Source organism: Rattus rattus, chromosome 6 (genome assembly GCF_011064425.1).
Source record: "Rattus rattus isolate New Zealand chromosome 6, Rrattus_CSIRO_v1, whole genome shotgun sequence".
Taxonomy (NCBI): domain Eukaryota; kingdom Metazoa; phylum Chordata; class Mammalia; order Rodentia; family Muridae; genus Rattus; species Rattus rattus.
Genome location: NC_046159.1, coordinates 37,971,101 through 37,988,101, shown reverse-complemented (window position 1 = coordinate 37,988,101; position 17,001 = coordinate 37,971,101). Strand labels below are relative to the sequence as shown.

The 17,001-nt window shown below is 40.6% G+C and overlaps 1 protein-coding gene across 1 annotated transcript in view; it reads left to right on the top strand.

Annotated features, from left to right (window-relative positions):
* Arl8b (ADP ribosylation factor like GTPase 8B) overlaps positions 1 to 16,136 on the top strand; it is a 42,220-nt gene extending 26,084 nt beyond the window's left edge. The window contains exons 2-7 of the mRNA XM_032905991.1: positions 6,595 to 6,675; positions 7,692 to 7,765; positions 7,946 to 8,039; positions 10,786 to 10,853; positions 11,111 to 11,181; positions 14,097 to 16,136. Coding sequence (XP_032761882.1) covers positions 6,595 to 6,675; positions 7,692 to 7,765; positions 7,946 to 8,039; positions 10,786 to 10,853; positions 11,111 to 11,181; positions 14,097 to 14,146 — 438 coding nt within the window. The 3' untranslated portion in view covers positions 14,147 to 16,136. The remainder of the gene's footprint in view (positions 1 to 6,594; positions 6,676 to 7,691; positions 7,766 to 7,945; positions 8,040 to 10,785; positions 10,854 to 11,110; positions 11,182 to 14,096) is intronic.
* Positions 16,137 to 17,001: the final 865 nt, after the last annotated feature.

Genomic DNA, 17,001 nt, shown 5'->3' with positions numbered 1-17,001 from the left:
ACTTGAGACAGTGATAGGAGTAGAGAATGCTTTATTAGCAGAAAAAATGGGGTGTTGGAGATGGGAGGTTGATGTCTGCCACTATTTCGACTGTGCCACCAAAACCAGGCGAGCACAATGTAGTTCATTAATGTCCAGTTCTGGAATGTGGGTTGTGAGTTCTTACCTTAGTCCAGAGCATCTTGTGCTTGTAAATTGAAGAAAACCTGATTAGTCAGTGCCTTGTGTGTGGGCTATGCATCTGGTTTCCATCACTGCTGGGTTTTGCTTTGTATTGACAATTGCCCCCTTTTTTTCATTAAATTTATTTATTCCCTTTACAATCCAATATCAACTCTTCCTCTCTTCACAGTGCCCCCTCACATAAGTAGTCCTCCCATTCCCCCTTCCTTTTCTCTTTTGAGAAGGGGAAGCCCTCCTCTGGGTGTCATCCCCCCCCCCCACTCCCTCCCTATCAAGTTGCTCAGGCCTAGGCACAGCCTCCCCCACTGAGGCCAGACAAGGCTGTTCATTTAGGGGCAGGTGGGTGGGCAGGCAGGCAAGCAAGGGACAGGCTTAGGGACAATCCCTGCTCCAGTTTGGGGAACCTGTATGAAGTCCAAGCTGCTCATATGCTATATATGTGCTGGTGGGGGGACTCGGGTCCAGCCTGTGCTCGCTCTTTGGTTTGTGATTCAGTCTCTGGGAGTGCCAAGGGTCCAGGTTAGTGGACTCTTGGTTTTCCTGTGGAGTCCTTGTCCTCTTCTGGTCCCTCGATCTTTCTCCCAACTCTGTAATCCTCCTTGAGCTCCATCTACTGTTTGGGTGTGAGACGCTGCATCTTTCCCATTGGCTGCTGGGTGGAGCCTCTCAGAGGACAGTTACGCTAGGTTCCTGTCTGCAAGCATAATGGAATATTATTAATAGGGCCAGGGATTGGTTCTTGCCAGTGGGATGGGTCTCACCTTGGGGCACTCATTGGTTGGCCATTTTCTCAGTCTCTGCTCTGTGATCCTGCACATCTTTTGGAAGGCTTTGTGGGTGGGTTGTTGTTTTTCTCCTTCCACTGGGAGGCCTGCCTGGCTACAAGAAGTTGCCACTTCAGGTTCATATCTGTCCCCCACTGGTAGGAGTCTCAGCTAGAGTCACCCCTCTTAGGCCCTCTGGGGCTTCTCCCCACCCCAGGTCTCTGACAAGTCCTAAGGATTGCTCCCACCACCCAGCCGATCTCCCTTCTCTCTCCCCTGCTCTCCCTGTCATCCCCTCCTCTGGTCCCCTCCCCTTTCCCTCTTCTACTGATTTCCCTTTTCCCTTTTCCATCAATTTCCAGTGTCTTATTTTGTTTCCCCATCTTAAAAAGAGTCAAATATTCTCCCTTGTCCCCTCCTTGTTCTTGGGCTTCTTTGGATCTGTTGATTATAGCGGGGTTATCCTGCTGTGGCTAACTATCCTTTATGGCTAATGCCTGCTTATAAGTGAGTACATACCATACTATGTATGTCCTTCTGGGTCTACGTTACCTCACTCAGGATCACATTTTCTAGTTCCATCCATTTGCCTGCAAATTCCATGATGTTTTGTTTTTAATAGCTAAGTAGTATTCCATTGTGTATACCACATTTTCTGTATTTCTTTTTCAGTTGAGAGACATTTAGTATGTTTCCAGTTTCTGACTACTACGAATAAAGCTGCTATGAACATAGTTGAGCAAGTGTCCTTGTGGTATTCTAGCGTATGTTTTGGGTATATGCCCAGGAATGGTATGGCTGGGTCTTGAGGTAGAACTATTTCCAGTCTTCTGAGAACCCACCAATTGCTTTCCAGAGTGCTTGCACAAGTTTGCACCTCCACCAGCAGTGGAGGAGTGCTTCCCTTGCTCTGTAACCCCACCAGCATGTGCTGGCCTTTGAGTGTTTGATCTTAGCCATTCTCATAGATGTAAGGTTGAATCTCAAAGGTGTTTTGATCTGCATTTCCCTGATGACTAAGGACTTTGAACATTTTGCTTCATGGCCATTCCAGATTCCTCTGTTGAGAATTCTCTGTTTAGCTCTGTACCTCATTTATAAATTGGGTTTTTTGGATTGTTGATGTCTAGCTTCCTGAGTTCTTTATATATTTTAGTTATTAGCCCTCTGTCAGATGTAGGGTTAGTGAAGATCTTTTCCCAATCTGTAGGCTGTCGCTTTGTCCTAATAATAGTGTCCTTTGACTTACAGAGGATTTTCAGTTTCATGAGGTCCCATTGACAATTGCCTCTTAATTGTGACTGTCAGTGTGGCCAGGAAGTAAGTGGGTAGTAAAAGGGGAATGTGTCAGTGCTTTCTGTTGTCTATCTTGCTGGGGACCAAACCCAGTCTTCTACAGAACTGGGCAAATGCTCATTATTAAGTGACATCTAGCTCTTGGTCCTTCCTACTTCATTGATGTAGTTGATATCAAACAACTAGAGAATTCTAAACAGAGAATTCTCAACAGAGGAATCTGGAATGGCCATGAAGCAAAATGTTCAAAGTCCTTAGTCATCAGGGAAATGCAGATCAAAACACCTTTGAGATTCAACCTTACATCTATGAGAATGGCTAAGATCAAACACTCAAAGGCCAGCACATGCTGGTGGGGTTACAGAGCAAGGGAAGCACTCCTCCACTGCTGGTGGAGGTGCAAACTTGTGCAAGCACTCTGGAAAGCAATTGGTGGGTTCTCAGAAGACTGGAAATAGTTCTACCTTCATTGATACTGAAGTATCAATTTACTTACCATAAAACTCACCAATTTCAGATGTGCAAATTAGTGATTTCAACACATGGTCTGAGTTGCATGGTTGTGGATAGATATATAGCTCTAACTCTTTCTTTCCCCATAAGACCCATTATGGATATTTTGTAAAAGATGAAATCATAATATATGTGGTCTTTTGTGTTTGGCTTTGGTTTTCCTTTTAGACAGGATTTCACTGTGTAGACTAGGTAGTGTTAAACTTATGATCTTACTGTCTCAGTTTCCTGAGTGCTGGGATTACAGGCTGCTTGTACCATTTATCAGTGCAATTCAGGTAGTTCTACAGTTAGTCATTAAGAGAAGGATATGGGGAGAAAATAGTATGGTTATAAATTGAAGGAAAAAAAAGGATAGAAAAATAAAAATAAAACCCTCCCCATCCACCTTAATTCAGGCAATAGCTTTAGCTTTACAGAAAAAGGATGTCAGTTTAACCCACAGGTCCAGGTGTTGACAGGCATATACCTCCTTGATTGACTCTGGCTCCTGTGAGAACCTCCTGGCTGTTAGCCTCACAGTAGGGTGAGCATTTTTAAGAGAAAGTGATCACATTGCAAGACTCAGGGTCAGGCTTAGCATGCAGCGCTGGTCTCTGAGAACTAGCTCTGGTAGGCATGGGAGTGACTAGTCTTTTCTCAGGTAGTGCTCCTGATAAACCAGCATGTCTTCTAGACCCCACATTGTAGTGCCACTATGGGGTCAAACTTTGAACATGAATTCTGGGGACATGAGCTGCATCCAGACTGTAGCATGTCGGAGATCCATTGTTGGCTTTTGAAGAGCCCCACACTGTTTCTGCTAGCAGCTGTGTAACACAGTCTCCTGCCCTCTGTACACAGCAAAGGTTTCAGCTTCTTTGCAACCTTCTTTTCTGTTTTTCAGACAGGATCCACCTATGTAATTCAGTCTTTGGCCTTACATTTGTGATTCTACTGCCTTAGCTTCCAAGTCAAGATGGGATTACAGGTGTATTTACATCGAGCCTTACAAAGAACACTTCTTTTCTGAATTTTAAACTTTATTTTCTTAGTAGCTGTCTTAATGTTTTACAACACTATCTTTGTTTTAAATGTGTTTCCCTAATGACTAGTGATGTAAAACATCTTTTCATGGGCTTATGTGTGTGTCGCACATCATGACTATGTATCATTTTGATAGCACTAGGTTTTGTTGTTCGTGAGATAGTGGATCATTTTGTAGCTCTGGATGCTTTCTGCGTAGATCAGGCTAGCCCTGAACTCAAAGGTAGATCAGGCTAGCCTTGAACTCAAAGAGATCCTACTGCCTCTGCCTCTCAAGTGCTGAGGTTAAAGGCGTATGCCACCATGGCCCAACTAGCACTAGATTTTTTTTTAATGTGTAATTTGTATGGACTGAATGTAGAGTTCTATGACTGTAATTCCAGCTTTTGGGAGGTAGAGAGAGGCAGGAGTATTTGCATAAGTTTAGGGTCAGCTGGAACTATTTAGTGAGACTATTTCAAGCAAACATATATTATGTGAAAATTCTGAGAGTGTTGTATATATTCGAAAGTAATGATTTCAGTTACTTAAATTTTTACTTTCTAGATCAAACAGAACACTGCTGAACTGACAGGAAACCAAACAAAAACAAAAAAACTTTCTGAGTTCTGCACAGGAAATGATTTTGTAAAGTTGGAGTCCGTGTTGCTGAGAACTTAAAAGTATAGAATGCTCGTGTGGGTGACATAAAGTCACAGTACACAATAAGCCAGTGTTGGGGCCTCACAGGAAAAAAATCTTACTTGCTTGAGTTGTCTCTTGAGAGTAGTCCTGTTTGTTTAACCAGCACCATGTTGACCAGTTCAGAAGCCAGCCAGTTCAACTGAGAAAGCTTATAGTCGGTAAAGTGTCTAGGATAGAAACACATCCATTTAGCATTGACCGTGGTTCAGAGGATATGGTGTGGAATGTGAAACTCCTGAGTAATATGACAGTGTATTGAAGCTGTAAAAGATTAGAATAATAACCCAGTGGGTAAATCAGGTGCTTTGTGGAGTGATTTGGTAGCCATTAAATACTGAACACTGACAAAGGGTAGCAATAATTCTGACTGATATGTTAACAAAGTTACTAATTTGTAAGGTTTATTTGGAATGTGGGAGATGAATCAAGACAATTTGAAACCATTCTAAATTTTTAATCTTTGATACATTGTAATATTACAACACAAATCTACTGTTTATTCAGAAATACACAATAATGGGAAAAAATGAGGACCCAGATGTTTATTTTTCTCTGTATGATGTTTAGCATGCCATTTCTAATTAGGAAAGGGTAGATTTAAAAGCAGTGAGATATAATGGTTATTGGTCGTCCAGTTGAAAATAGAAACTTTCTGAAAGTACATAATCAAATTCCAAAGAGAGGAGTATTAAGTATTCCATTTATTTATGTGTTGAGTGTTTGCATGCATGTGTATGCGTACCATGACATGCATGTGTGTGTTCAGATGACTCACAAAAAACTCTGCTTTCTCTCAAGCCTGTTGGTAAGCACCTATACCCGCTGAGCTGTCTTGCTGGCCCTGGATAAGCATTTTGAATGTAAAATATTAATAAAACTATTGTAAAACATCTAATTTTAGTCTTAACACAGATACTAAAATTAAGCCAAAAAGGGAACAAATTGATTCATAAAATGAAGTTCTAAATTAAAGTGCATTTTATTAGTTCTATTAGAGACACACTCAAATAAACTACTCTTCAGTATTTTTTCTCAGAACTGTTTGTTTCAGCATTAAGTTTTAACATTTATTGCCAAAGCAGTTTAGCTACCGAAGAAAAAACTTAAAGTTTTCCTCTTGACTTCTCATTTCTTTGTGAAAATGTGTGTAGAAGTGAGAATTTGTAAATTTTCATGTCATGCTGTAAAAACTCTTCTGCATTTAAAAGATTTCTTTTATGCGTGTGGGTATTTTGCCAGCAAGAACGTATCTCTACCATATGCATATAGCGCTCACACGCACCAAAAGAGGGCGTCGAATCCTTGGGACCAAATGACGTAACAGACGGTTATGAGCTGCCCTGTGGGTTCTGGGAATCAAACTTGGCCCGCCTGGAAGAGCAGGCAGTGCTCTTAGGCGCTGAGCTGTTTCCCCAGCTGCCCCTCACACTTTCTATTTATATATAGACCTATTTGGCCTAGAGATGGCTGTTGAGAATAGGCTGACCTTGAACTCACAGATACATGTCTGTGACACAAAGGTATATATATTACTGTGTTTGGCAAAAGTTTCCCTTTTAAACTTAGGAACATCTATAAGAAATACCAGTACATTTCCAAAATGCCCTTCTTTTGAGACGGGGTGTTGGTATGTAGCCCAGGCCAGGCAGCTCTTAAACCTGTGGCTATTCTGCCTCAGTGTTCCTCCTTCTGGGATTACAGATGTGAGATGTACTGTCTGCCTCAAAATAATATACTTTTTATTCACTTAGTAGTAGTGTGTGTGTGTGTGTGTGTGTGTGTGTATGTATGTATGTAATGTATGTATGTATGTATGTATGTATGTATGTATGTATGTATGTATGTATGTGTGTGTGTAGTATGCTTACCAAAGTGCGTATGTGTAGGTCAGAGAAGAACTTTGGGGAGTCATTCCTAACCATTCACCTTTATGTGGGTTCTGAGATTGGACCTCAGGTTTCCAGGCCCATTTAGCAAGTGCTTCCCTGGTTCCAAAATACCCTTTTAAAAATCAGATGTTTCCATTTAAAAAATAGATACAAATGCAATATTGATAACTAGAAGATTATATAATGTTATGGTTCTTTATTATTAATTAATCTAATTTAAAATGCTTTATTTTGTTTAGTCTGGTCAATTCAGTGAAGATATGATACCCACCGTGGGCTTCAACATGAGGAAAGTAACTAAAGGTAACGTCACAATAAAGGTATGTTGGATTCTTATACTTTGTGCATGTATGTTGTATGCATTCATGTGTATGTGTCTATATGTATTTATGCATGCATGCATGCGTGTTGTGTATTGTCCTTTTTATAATTGATTTAAATTGTAATCAGAAAAATTTCTGTTTTCTCTGCTTTTACCTGCTACTTACAATTGCCAGTAATGGATGATGTGTTTTGAAAGACTGTAGATCAGTTATTGATGTTTTCTGATAGGTTAAAGTGTTTAAGAGTTTAACTGTAGAAGCCCTTAAAAGTCAACTTACCATATGGGTTAGTAGAAGTAACATATCTTGAGAGTTCCAGAAAATAACAGTCCCATGTTCTGCCTGAGTAATGTTTTATATTGAAAGTTGGTAATTACTTACAATAACTTTAGCTCAGTATATTTCTGGAAGTAGATATTGTAACTCAGTTTTTTTCTTCATTATTAAGCTTAAAGTTGAAACCAAAATAGGTGTAAAAAGTATAGCTCATTTTTAGTATAATTTCTTTTTAGTTCCTGTTAGGGGATTTAACTTTTTCTTGTAGCTCTTACTTTCATTCTGTAATCCTACGAGTTTAGGCCTCTAGCCTGAACCAGAGACCATTTTACCCAGTTCTTGTTGACAGATGTGCTCTTTTGACAGCAGTCTTCATGAGTTTTATGTAACCATATATAGCACAGTGCCTAACAGAGCAGGCCAAACAGTGATATTTTTATGGGAAATTCTAAGGGAAGGAATGTTGACTCTGGTACTTACAGAGCAATTCAAAATGACGCGCTTCACCTTTAGTAGACAGGTTGCTGTTTTGTTTTGACATCCACATCTGGACGTTGTGTGGTTTTGTAGATGTTAAGCTTGTTATCCTAAAGTTGTGTGGATCCATGATTAGACCTGTATTGGCTAATAGTGATTAAGCATCACTTTATCATATTTGACCAAGCAGGTCTTTGTGATTTCCTCATCAATGACTACTTGAAGTAACTTTATTAAGAACTGCCTTGTTTTCATCACAGATCTGGGACATAGGAGGGCAGCCCCGGTTCCGGAGCATGTGGGAGCGGTATTGCAGAGGCGTCAATGCGATTGTGTAAGTTGTTGCCTGTTTTGTTTTTGTTTCCTTTTGGTCCCTTTTCTTGAAAGAAATTGTTTTGTAGTGTCTGTTCACCGCAGTCTTCAGTGTTGTAAGTCTTGAGAATGTAAAATCTATACTGCGGTTTATTGAGACTGTAGTGATGGCATGTTGAGATCACTGTGCTCTCTTCTTAAGTTACATGATAGATGCTGCAGACCGAGAGAAGATAGAAGCCTCTCGAAATGAACTGCACAATCTTCTAGACAAGCCACAGCTACAAGGAATCCCAGTAAGTTTGCACACTCTGTTTTTATATTTGCAGTTACAATTTAACATTGGGATTGAGTCGATCTTGATATCCCTACAGGTGGGTTTTAGGATCCCAAAGTTCCACAAATATAGAGGCCTTAAGATTTTTGCTTCCCTCTACCCTTTCTTTTCTTTTCTCCCTTTCTCTCTCTTCTCTTTTTTTCTTTTCTTATCCTTGTTTGAGATTAAGCTTTATGATGTGGCCCTGGTGGCCTAGAACATGTGATTTTGTTGCCTCAGCCTCCCAAGTGTTGGAATAATGGTAGTTTGTCACCATACTGGCTTCTCAGGTCCTTTGTGGAAAATGGCATAGTATTTACATGTAAACTACATACCTTCTTCCATGTTCTTTGAGTTACATTTGAATTACTAATAATATGTAACGTAGCAGAAGTGCTCTGTGATAGTTGCTGACTGTGCTGTTTAGGGAACCTCAGCAAAGGGAAGTCTGTACATTCAGTGGAGTTGTAGTACTCGCCCCTCCCCCAATATTTTTTGGCTTAGTTTTTTGTTTTTTTGAGACAGATTTCATTGTATCTCAGGGAGGCCTGCATCTTGCTACATAGCCCAGCCTGTGAGTCTAGATAATTATGTTTGCAATTAGTAAAATGTGTTTGTTTTTAAAGGTTAAGAGGAATGGCTCCAACATTGTAAAATTGAATATATCTTTCAGATCTTTCTCTACTGCTTATGGCATTTCCTCATTGAAGCAATTATTTGAAGTATTTTTGTTAAGAATTGTTTGTCTCACCTGGTGAGGTTGCTTATGTCTGTAATCCTTATACTTGGGAAACTGGCAGGATTGCTATGAGTTCTAGGCCAGCCTGGAAAAGTTCTGTGTTGATGTAAAGATCTCTGTGTGGGACTGTGTTGTCAAAGACTAGGGTCACCTTTGCTCATTGTCTGCTGGATCCTGGATATTGTACTGTCCATAGATGCCTTAACCTGATAGCCACCAAACTGTGTAGTGAGAGCAGTGCTTGGTTCTGGGAATACTGCATGCCAAGGGGGAAAGAGATTGAGAGATTGAGTGGGCGTTTAATGGTGCAGTCTGGTGATCAGTCAGTATGAAGACAAGCACAGAAGTGTCCAAGAATTGCAGACATTTATATAGGTAGAGCTGCAGGAGGAAGGTGAATCATGGAGATCTGAAGGGTGAGTAGAATGTGAAGGATGCGTCTTGTTGGTGGGTAGGGAAGACACAGGTCCTTGGTGGGAAGCAGTTTCCAGAGCAAAGAGCCATGGGGATGTCTAGGTTGAGTGACATGTGATCTGCATGTGACACACTTAAAGATTGCATGGGTTTAAACATATCACTGATACTGTTGTAGAATGAGCTGAAGTGGTGAAGAGGGGACTGTGATGATGTGAATGGTTTTAGGAAGCTTTCTTTGGAGTTCTGTGATAGGATAGTGCTCAGGTCAGTCCACATGCAGGGAAGGGTTTTAGAGATGAAGGCAGCTGTGAGCCTAGTTATCTCATGGGAAGAGCTCTGTGGAATAGCAATTCTTAGGGTTTTCTTTTCCTATGAAACTTCTATCAATTTTGAGCATTTCAGTGTGTGTGTATGTGTGTCTGTCTGTCTGTGTGTGTGTGTGTGTGTGTGTGTGTGTGTGTGTGTGTGTGTGTGTGTGTGTGTGTGTGTGTGTGTGTGTCTGGGTTTGTAGAAAAGGTCCTACTTCATATACCAGGCTGGCTTTGCAGTGAAATATCTGTCTGCTTCCAGAATGTTGGAATAAAAGTCAGTGGCTACTAGAACTGGTCCTCATAAAATGTATTTTGTTCTTATTTTCAATTCACTCCTCTTCCTAACTCCTCCCAAGTCCACCCTCACTCAGCTTTGCTCCCTTTAAAAAAAGATTTTTTTGATGACCCACTGAATCCAGTTTATGCTGCTGTATTCTCATGTATGTGGGACTATCTGCTGGAGCGTGGTCAGTTTACCAGAGGCCACACCTTTAAAGCAAACTGACATTCCTCTAGAGGCCATTATCCATACTAGAGCCTCAGTTATGGGTGGGGGTGTTTGAGCTTCTTTCCCCTTTTTGTTAGAATGTTGACGAGCTTGGTATTCAGGGTGTCTTTGACTCTAGGTTATGTGCCCATGTTGTTGTTGAAAGAAAAGCTGGAGTCTCCGTGTCTGCATTTGATTGACAGATAAACCCTTAGCTGTGAAGAGTGTTCCTTTTTAAAGATAACTTCTTGGATCTAAATATGTAGAGAGACTGGCTCAGAATCCCAGAGATCTGCCGACCTCTGCCTCACCTGACAACAGTGAAAGTTATGACTTTCTTAGACATCTCGGAATGTACATCACAGCCTTAGAGTTTTTATTTAATGCTGTAGATTAAATCATTGGATGTCATGCATGTGTGCTATGGCTTGGGTTTAGAGGTCAGATTATCCCACAACTTACGGGAATCCTTTCTTTTCACCCCTTCTGTTATGTGACTTGAACTCAGGTCATCAGCCTTTCCCCACTAACCCATCTCTCAGCTCCAAGAGTATCAGACACTGAATATTTTAAATAAAAGTTGGCCACAGACTGAGTTGAGGCTTGGCTACTAATCACTCAAACGTGCTTTTATTTATTTGATACTTCTCACGTGCACTTTAAGATTAAGGCATATGTAACATGAAAGCAGTTTTGGTGTATTAAGATACTATAATATGTTTCTGTGACCTTTTTATACATGAGACTTACTCATAATCTTTTCTTTTTAAAGGTACTAGTACTTGGAAACAAGAGAGATCTTCCAAATGCCTTGGATGAGAAACAGCTAATTGAAAAAATGTAGGTCCTAAGAAGAGCAATGTTGAGAGGCGTGTTTGTGTATTATGACTGCCCTCTGTTTTGTTAGCATAAAAATGTTACTCAGAAATGATCGTGCCATGTTCTTAGTTTGATGAACTAGGCAACAAGAAAGTAGATCTTTAAAATTTAATTAGTGGAAAGTATTCTTTTGTATAGTAGTGACCATGAATGAGCCTGAGTAGAGTGTGATGAACCTGACAGTGGCCATCAGTGCTGACCAGTTGTGTTTCTTATAGGAACCTGTCTGCTATTCAAGATAGAGAAATTTGCTGCTATTCAATTTCTTGCAAAGAAAAGGATAATATAGGTAAGGAATGGTGGTTTTGGAAAAAATGAGTGCTATGGAGAAGGACCCTGCTTTTCCCTGTATGTATGGGAATGAGGATATTGTTAGATGGTGGGATTTATTTTCTTTTAAATGTATGCTTATATTTTTAACTGTTACCTTAATTATTACCCTAGGAGACATAGCAATGTATGGTGACATTTTGTTTCTCATAACTAGAAAGGATAGAGACCTCTAAGCATCTCTCAATCCCTATAGCAAAGAATTAGCACAGAATGTCAGTAGAAGGAAGGCTGCTCCTCACTTCACGTTTTAGGGCTCTGTACTTTTCTTTAAACCCAACTACTTTAGATATTTTCTAATATTTACTAAATTAGAAATGGGAAACTTTGGGAGGAAAAATAATCTTTTATTACTGTCAAGAATCAGCCAGATAATTTTCTAAAGGAACAAGAACAACAACAACAAAATGGTCAGCCAGGCAGGGTGGTGGATACCTGTAGTCCTAGCTCTTGAGATGCTGAGGCAGGAAGATTACTGTGAGTTTGAGGCCTGTCTGGGATACATGGTGAGTGCTAGGCCAGCTACAGCTTGGTAGCAGAGCCCTGTCTCAGAGAGAGGAGTAGGGACAGGCGGATGAGAGAAAGGAAGTCTTGGGTTCATTTATTAAGGGTTTGGCCATGGTGGTAAGAGTTGAGTAGTGTTTGAGGCTGATCATGGCTCACTAGGGTGAAGTAATAGTTTGTAATTTCAGTGCTTCACTGAGACTATGGGAACCACTGTCCTAAAGCTAGATTAGATTCAAACTGGGCTTTATAGGAATCAGAATGCCTATATATGTGGAGCAAGAAATAAAATTGATAGCCAAATGGAATATTGAGTTATCAAGATGTTAATTTCCAACATTCTTACATACTTTAGTTCCAATGAATTGCTCCAAAAGGTATTTACGTGCACATGGTTTTGTGTCTTTACTGTCCCCTCCATGTGTCAGGGGCGGTGTCCTGATTTGAGCACTGTGTCCTGGAAACGTGAGAGGAGAGTGTTTATTCCTATATCCCTGTGACTGTAGAGTATCTTATCTTCCTTCTGTGTTTTTGTCTGACATTGAGATCTTATCTGTCTTTGGGATCTTACCTTCTGTCCAGTGGTTCTGAAGGATAGAAATTTTTTTCTTTTTAAGTTGCTTAAAACTTAAACGAAAATGTGGTCATTTTACTTCAGGCTTACTTTTCCCTTCAGATTTCACACTGGTGTAGTAAAAGATGTAAAGATATGTTTCAACAATTGTCAAATCATAGTCACTTTTGTAGAGCTCCCAGCACTAATCTATACTTGGAATATGTGGTCTACAATTTCTATAATGTGTATTAGCTGGGAATGTGTAAGACTGAATTTAGTTATCTTTCAAGCTCGGAGGATAGAGTGCTGCATCTAATGGGTTCTCCCATAGCCTCGAGGTAGTTAGTACATTTTAAAGAGCTCAGGACAGTAATTCAGTGTTTGACTTAGCTGCCTTCTCGGTCTGTGGATTTCCCCTGGCTCTCTCTTGGCCCTGTAGCTTTGACTGTGTGTTGGTTCCTTGTTAGTTGCCTCTCTTCTGCAGATCTTTAGGATTAAAATGCCTCTTGTCAGATCCTCTAGAATTTGAGATGTGAGAGCGACTCGGGAAGCAAACCAGTTGTGCCTAGGCATGGTTGGCACATGCTTTTAATCCCAGCACTGGGGAGGCAGAAGCAGGTGTGTTTCTGTGGACCTGAAGCTAGCCAGGGTAAATAGACAATATTTTACTGGGCCAGAGGATTCGAGTTTTCCCAGTCTGCATCTTCCTCAGCTTCTCTGTATACTCTGCTTGGATTGCTTCAGGTTTTTATTCCTTCCTGTCCTGTCCAGTTCAGCTTAGGCAGGCTGCTTATTGTAGCCCTCCCAGTTCTACTGTACTTGCTGACTTGTTAAAATAAGCTAACATAGCTTCCTTATTTCAGATTCTCTAATAATTTCCTGTTGACTTGAATAAAGTCCTAACTTGTTAGCCTCACTTTAGCTTAGTGGTTTTCAAATGCATGTGCTTCCCCAGGAGATACTGCTTTTAAATTAATTTTTAGTGCAGACTGATGGGTTTCATTATGACAGTTGCATGTACAAAAATTATACTTTACTCACATTCTTTCTTCCCCTTTGTCCCCTCCCTATTCCTTTCAGTTCACTTTTCTCCAAGTGTCCCTCCCATCTCTATTTTTAGGCCGTGTGTGTGTGTGTGTGTGTGTGTGTGTGTGTGTGTGTGTGTGTGTGTGTGTGTACGTGCGTACACATGTGCGGGATTACACATGTGTGGGCGGGTAGATGGCATAGTTTTGTTCTTTATGACTGAATAAAACTGAGACATTTTGTAATGTCTAGAAACATTTTGATCGTCACAGTGGTACTGGACATGATAATGGCACAAAATGAGTGGTTAAGGCCGTGGATGCCCTAAAACATCTGTGGGGCACAGGGAAGCTTCACCTCGTTAAATGAGAATCATTCAGCCTGAAGGGCAACAATGACAAGGATATGAAGCCCTGGTCTAGCAATGCCCTTCTCCTTGTGCCTTAGCTGTAACTTAGCAGTCCCTCCTCTACAGTGAGTGATGTCTTCTGAGACTTCATGTTTTTGTTGTTTCCTTTGAAAGCCAATCTCTGAGTGACTTCAAAGCTCAAGTGATTATTTTACTTTCTACTACAAATACAAGTTTCTTGGTCAGAGAGTTTCTTTCATATCTGCCTTCCTGGCAGTTTGTGCTTAGTTCCTGATCTGACGGGTAGTATTATGTATGGTCCATGTCTGGTAGTTTCTCACATTGCCCTGTGGAAGCTCAGACAGTGAACATCTAATGTATTATCTGTGCGTTGATTTCTTAATGCTGATCTCTTAACTCTCACTTTCCCCATCTTTAGATATCACACTTCAGTGGCTTATTCAACACTCAAAATCCCGGAGAAGCTGAGACATCTTCTGAGTCTTCCAGTCCTTCTTGGCTATAATCCTAGAACTACTGTCGTTCCTCTGAAGTACTTCCCAGAACATGGTCCTTCCTAAACCCAAGAAATTGCCTTTTTCAGAGTTTATTTCTCATGTGCACTGCTGAAGATGTGTATTCCTATCCTTCATAACAAATCAGCTGGAGTTGTCATGATAAAAGTCAGCGCACACTAAAAGGCTTCACACATGTGTCAAGTGTGTTGAGGCCTGTTCTCTTTCTTTCTTTCTATTTTAAAAACACCCACATTTTTGACCATCCTAATTAAGAAAATTGCATATTACCATTCTGGTCTTTCTGGGCCAGATTTTTGTAGTGGTTTTCAGTAAATGTCTACCTATTTCATTACCGAGTCCAGTAGCTTCTACTGGTACTGACTTGATGCAGCATGGAATTCCTAGTGCCACACACAGTATTTAGACAAACTTTAAGCCTGACTTCTGTGGGATACGGGCATACTGTTTATCCCATCTCACACATGCATGTGAAATGTAGACTTAAACTGTAGGAATAATTGGTCTGCCAGTAGTTAACAGAGGCACCAGGTCAGAACAGAACACTGGAGATTTCCTACCTGGTGAGTTTTAAAAACTGCTGTCTGAAACTCCTTTGTCACCAGATAGCACTGGGGAGATGGGGAGGAGTTACAGCATGCTCTTTTGTATCTGTCCAGATCATCAGTTTTTTTCCCCCTTTTAACACACTTTTTTAAAGGGATGGGAATCGCAGATTTTCTTTTTCCCAAAAGCTTTCATGAATTTAGAGCATTCCAGCTAGTGTAATAAAACCCTTTAAGAATGTCTAACTTCATATGAACACACGTCTGTTATTTGTCTCCAATCACCCACCCTGTGCTGCTGCATGACACCCTTAACTCCTGACTTTTTATATCTAGTCATGAAGTTGACTTTCAGCACAAAGGATACTTATAAACAAATTCTTATTTTTTTTCTTACCAATGTAAGGTTTGGCACTCTTTTCACTGGTGCCACTCGACTTACTGATTGTGACAACTCTAGGCCTGCCTGCTTCATCTAATGTAATCATGTGCAACGTCTGCAGGTTGTTTAATGACCGGCCACACCGAGAACAGAGGAACCAATGCTGTTTATTGTTTGCTTCTATGATACAGAGCTGTACAAAAACTTACAATGAACATATTTTGTAGCTTAGTGATCCACGTACATAAAGGGACATATTAATAATGGTTGACTTAGAAACCGTTACTCATGCCGATGTAGTAGATAAAGCCCATGGCCCACCTGCTTATGTGTTGCTCACACTGTGTGTGATTTGTCTCTTCTGTCAAGCAGCACCCATGTCAACAGTACATATTCATATGTGTTGAGCACTCCAAGTGTAGTCAGTAGTAAGTTCTTTCCTGAATACCGCTTTAATTTATAGACTGCCACGGCCTTAAGAACATTCTGTACAGATAACTGCACTGTGTTGCACAGACACTACTTGTTTTCTCCATTCACGTTTTTAATGAGTAGAATCTGGGCTTTAAAGTTCTCTTCTTATTCATGGAGGCATGTTGCACTCTTCCTGAATGGGATAGGTGGTTTAAATAAAAAGGATATTTAAACTTTGCTCCTGTAGCCGGACATGACTAATGGTCATTGTGAACCATTTCAAAGAATGTGGCAACTTGCTTGTGCCTAGAAGGAGGGATTGGAACCAGAATGTTTAACTAAGCGGGGACTGTGTAGGTTTTTGTTAATTGACCTATAGAAACCTTAATTTGTTTATGTGTCTTTCCATTGCTTTCCAGCATTTCAGGACATCTAAAAGCTACTACCAACATTTTCCTGTGCATAACCTCTGCATGTGAAAACCTAACAGTTACTGAACTTTGTAAATACGTACATTTTTTATTTAGGTGTGGATGCATTTTTTGTCTGTTTACTGCTCCTCTCAGCTTTATTCAATAAACTTGCATTTTGAGGGTTGCATTGACAGTTTTACCTTAAAATGTATATCATGATGAAAGATGCAGAGCTCTGACTGGAGTGGGGAAATAACCACTGTGAAAAGGGCTCCACAGACCGTGTGCTGGGAAGGTCGTCATTTCAGATGTCAGAGGTGTCGGTGGGATAAACTAGAAATAAACGTTTACAGCGACTCCAGAATTCTGCTATGACACCCCCCCCCCCTTTCTCTCTCTTGCTCGGAGAGGATTCTATTACTTACACATTGTCGTGAGTGGCACTTGGTGGATGGGTAGGTACTGAGGATTGAGTCTAATCTTCGCTAATGCTAGGCAGGCACTCTGGTGCTACTTCTCTCCCTAAATCTAGGACTTTTCAATGGTAGGGCCAAGTCAAGAATTTTATCATTCAGCTTATTTAAAAAAATTACAGTGTCAGAAACTGAACCTAGGCTCTTGCATAGTCTAGGAAAGACCTGTACCACTGAGCTACATCCCAGCTTTAAAAATAAAAATCAAAGCCATAATTAACAAATTTCAATGTCTACTTCAGAATGCAAATATTTTCATCCTCTGGTAGGCTGTTTTGGGGTTGAGGAGATGGCTTAATGGATAAAGCACTTGTCTCTTAAACTGAGGTTGGGATCCCCAGCAGTAGGTGGTAGACCTGTATCATGGTTTGCCTGCAATCCCAGAGCTGTAGAGCCTGTCAGGGTAGAGAGAGGCAACAATGTGGCCAGCTACACTAGCTGAGGTGAGCGAGCTCTGGGGCCATCTGAGATACACTGCCTCAGTAGTTATGGTAGAAAATGATTGCGGAAGACACCCAACATATCCTCTGTGCTCCAAGTGTAGACACCTCTGTACTCCCATACATGGGAATATACATATA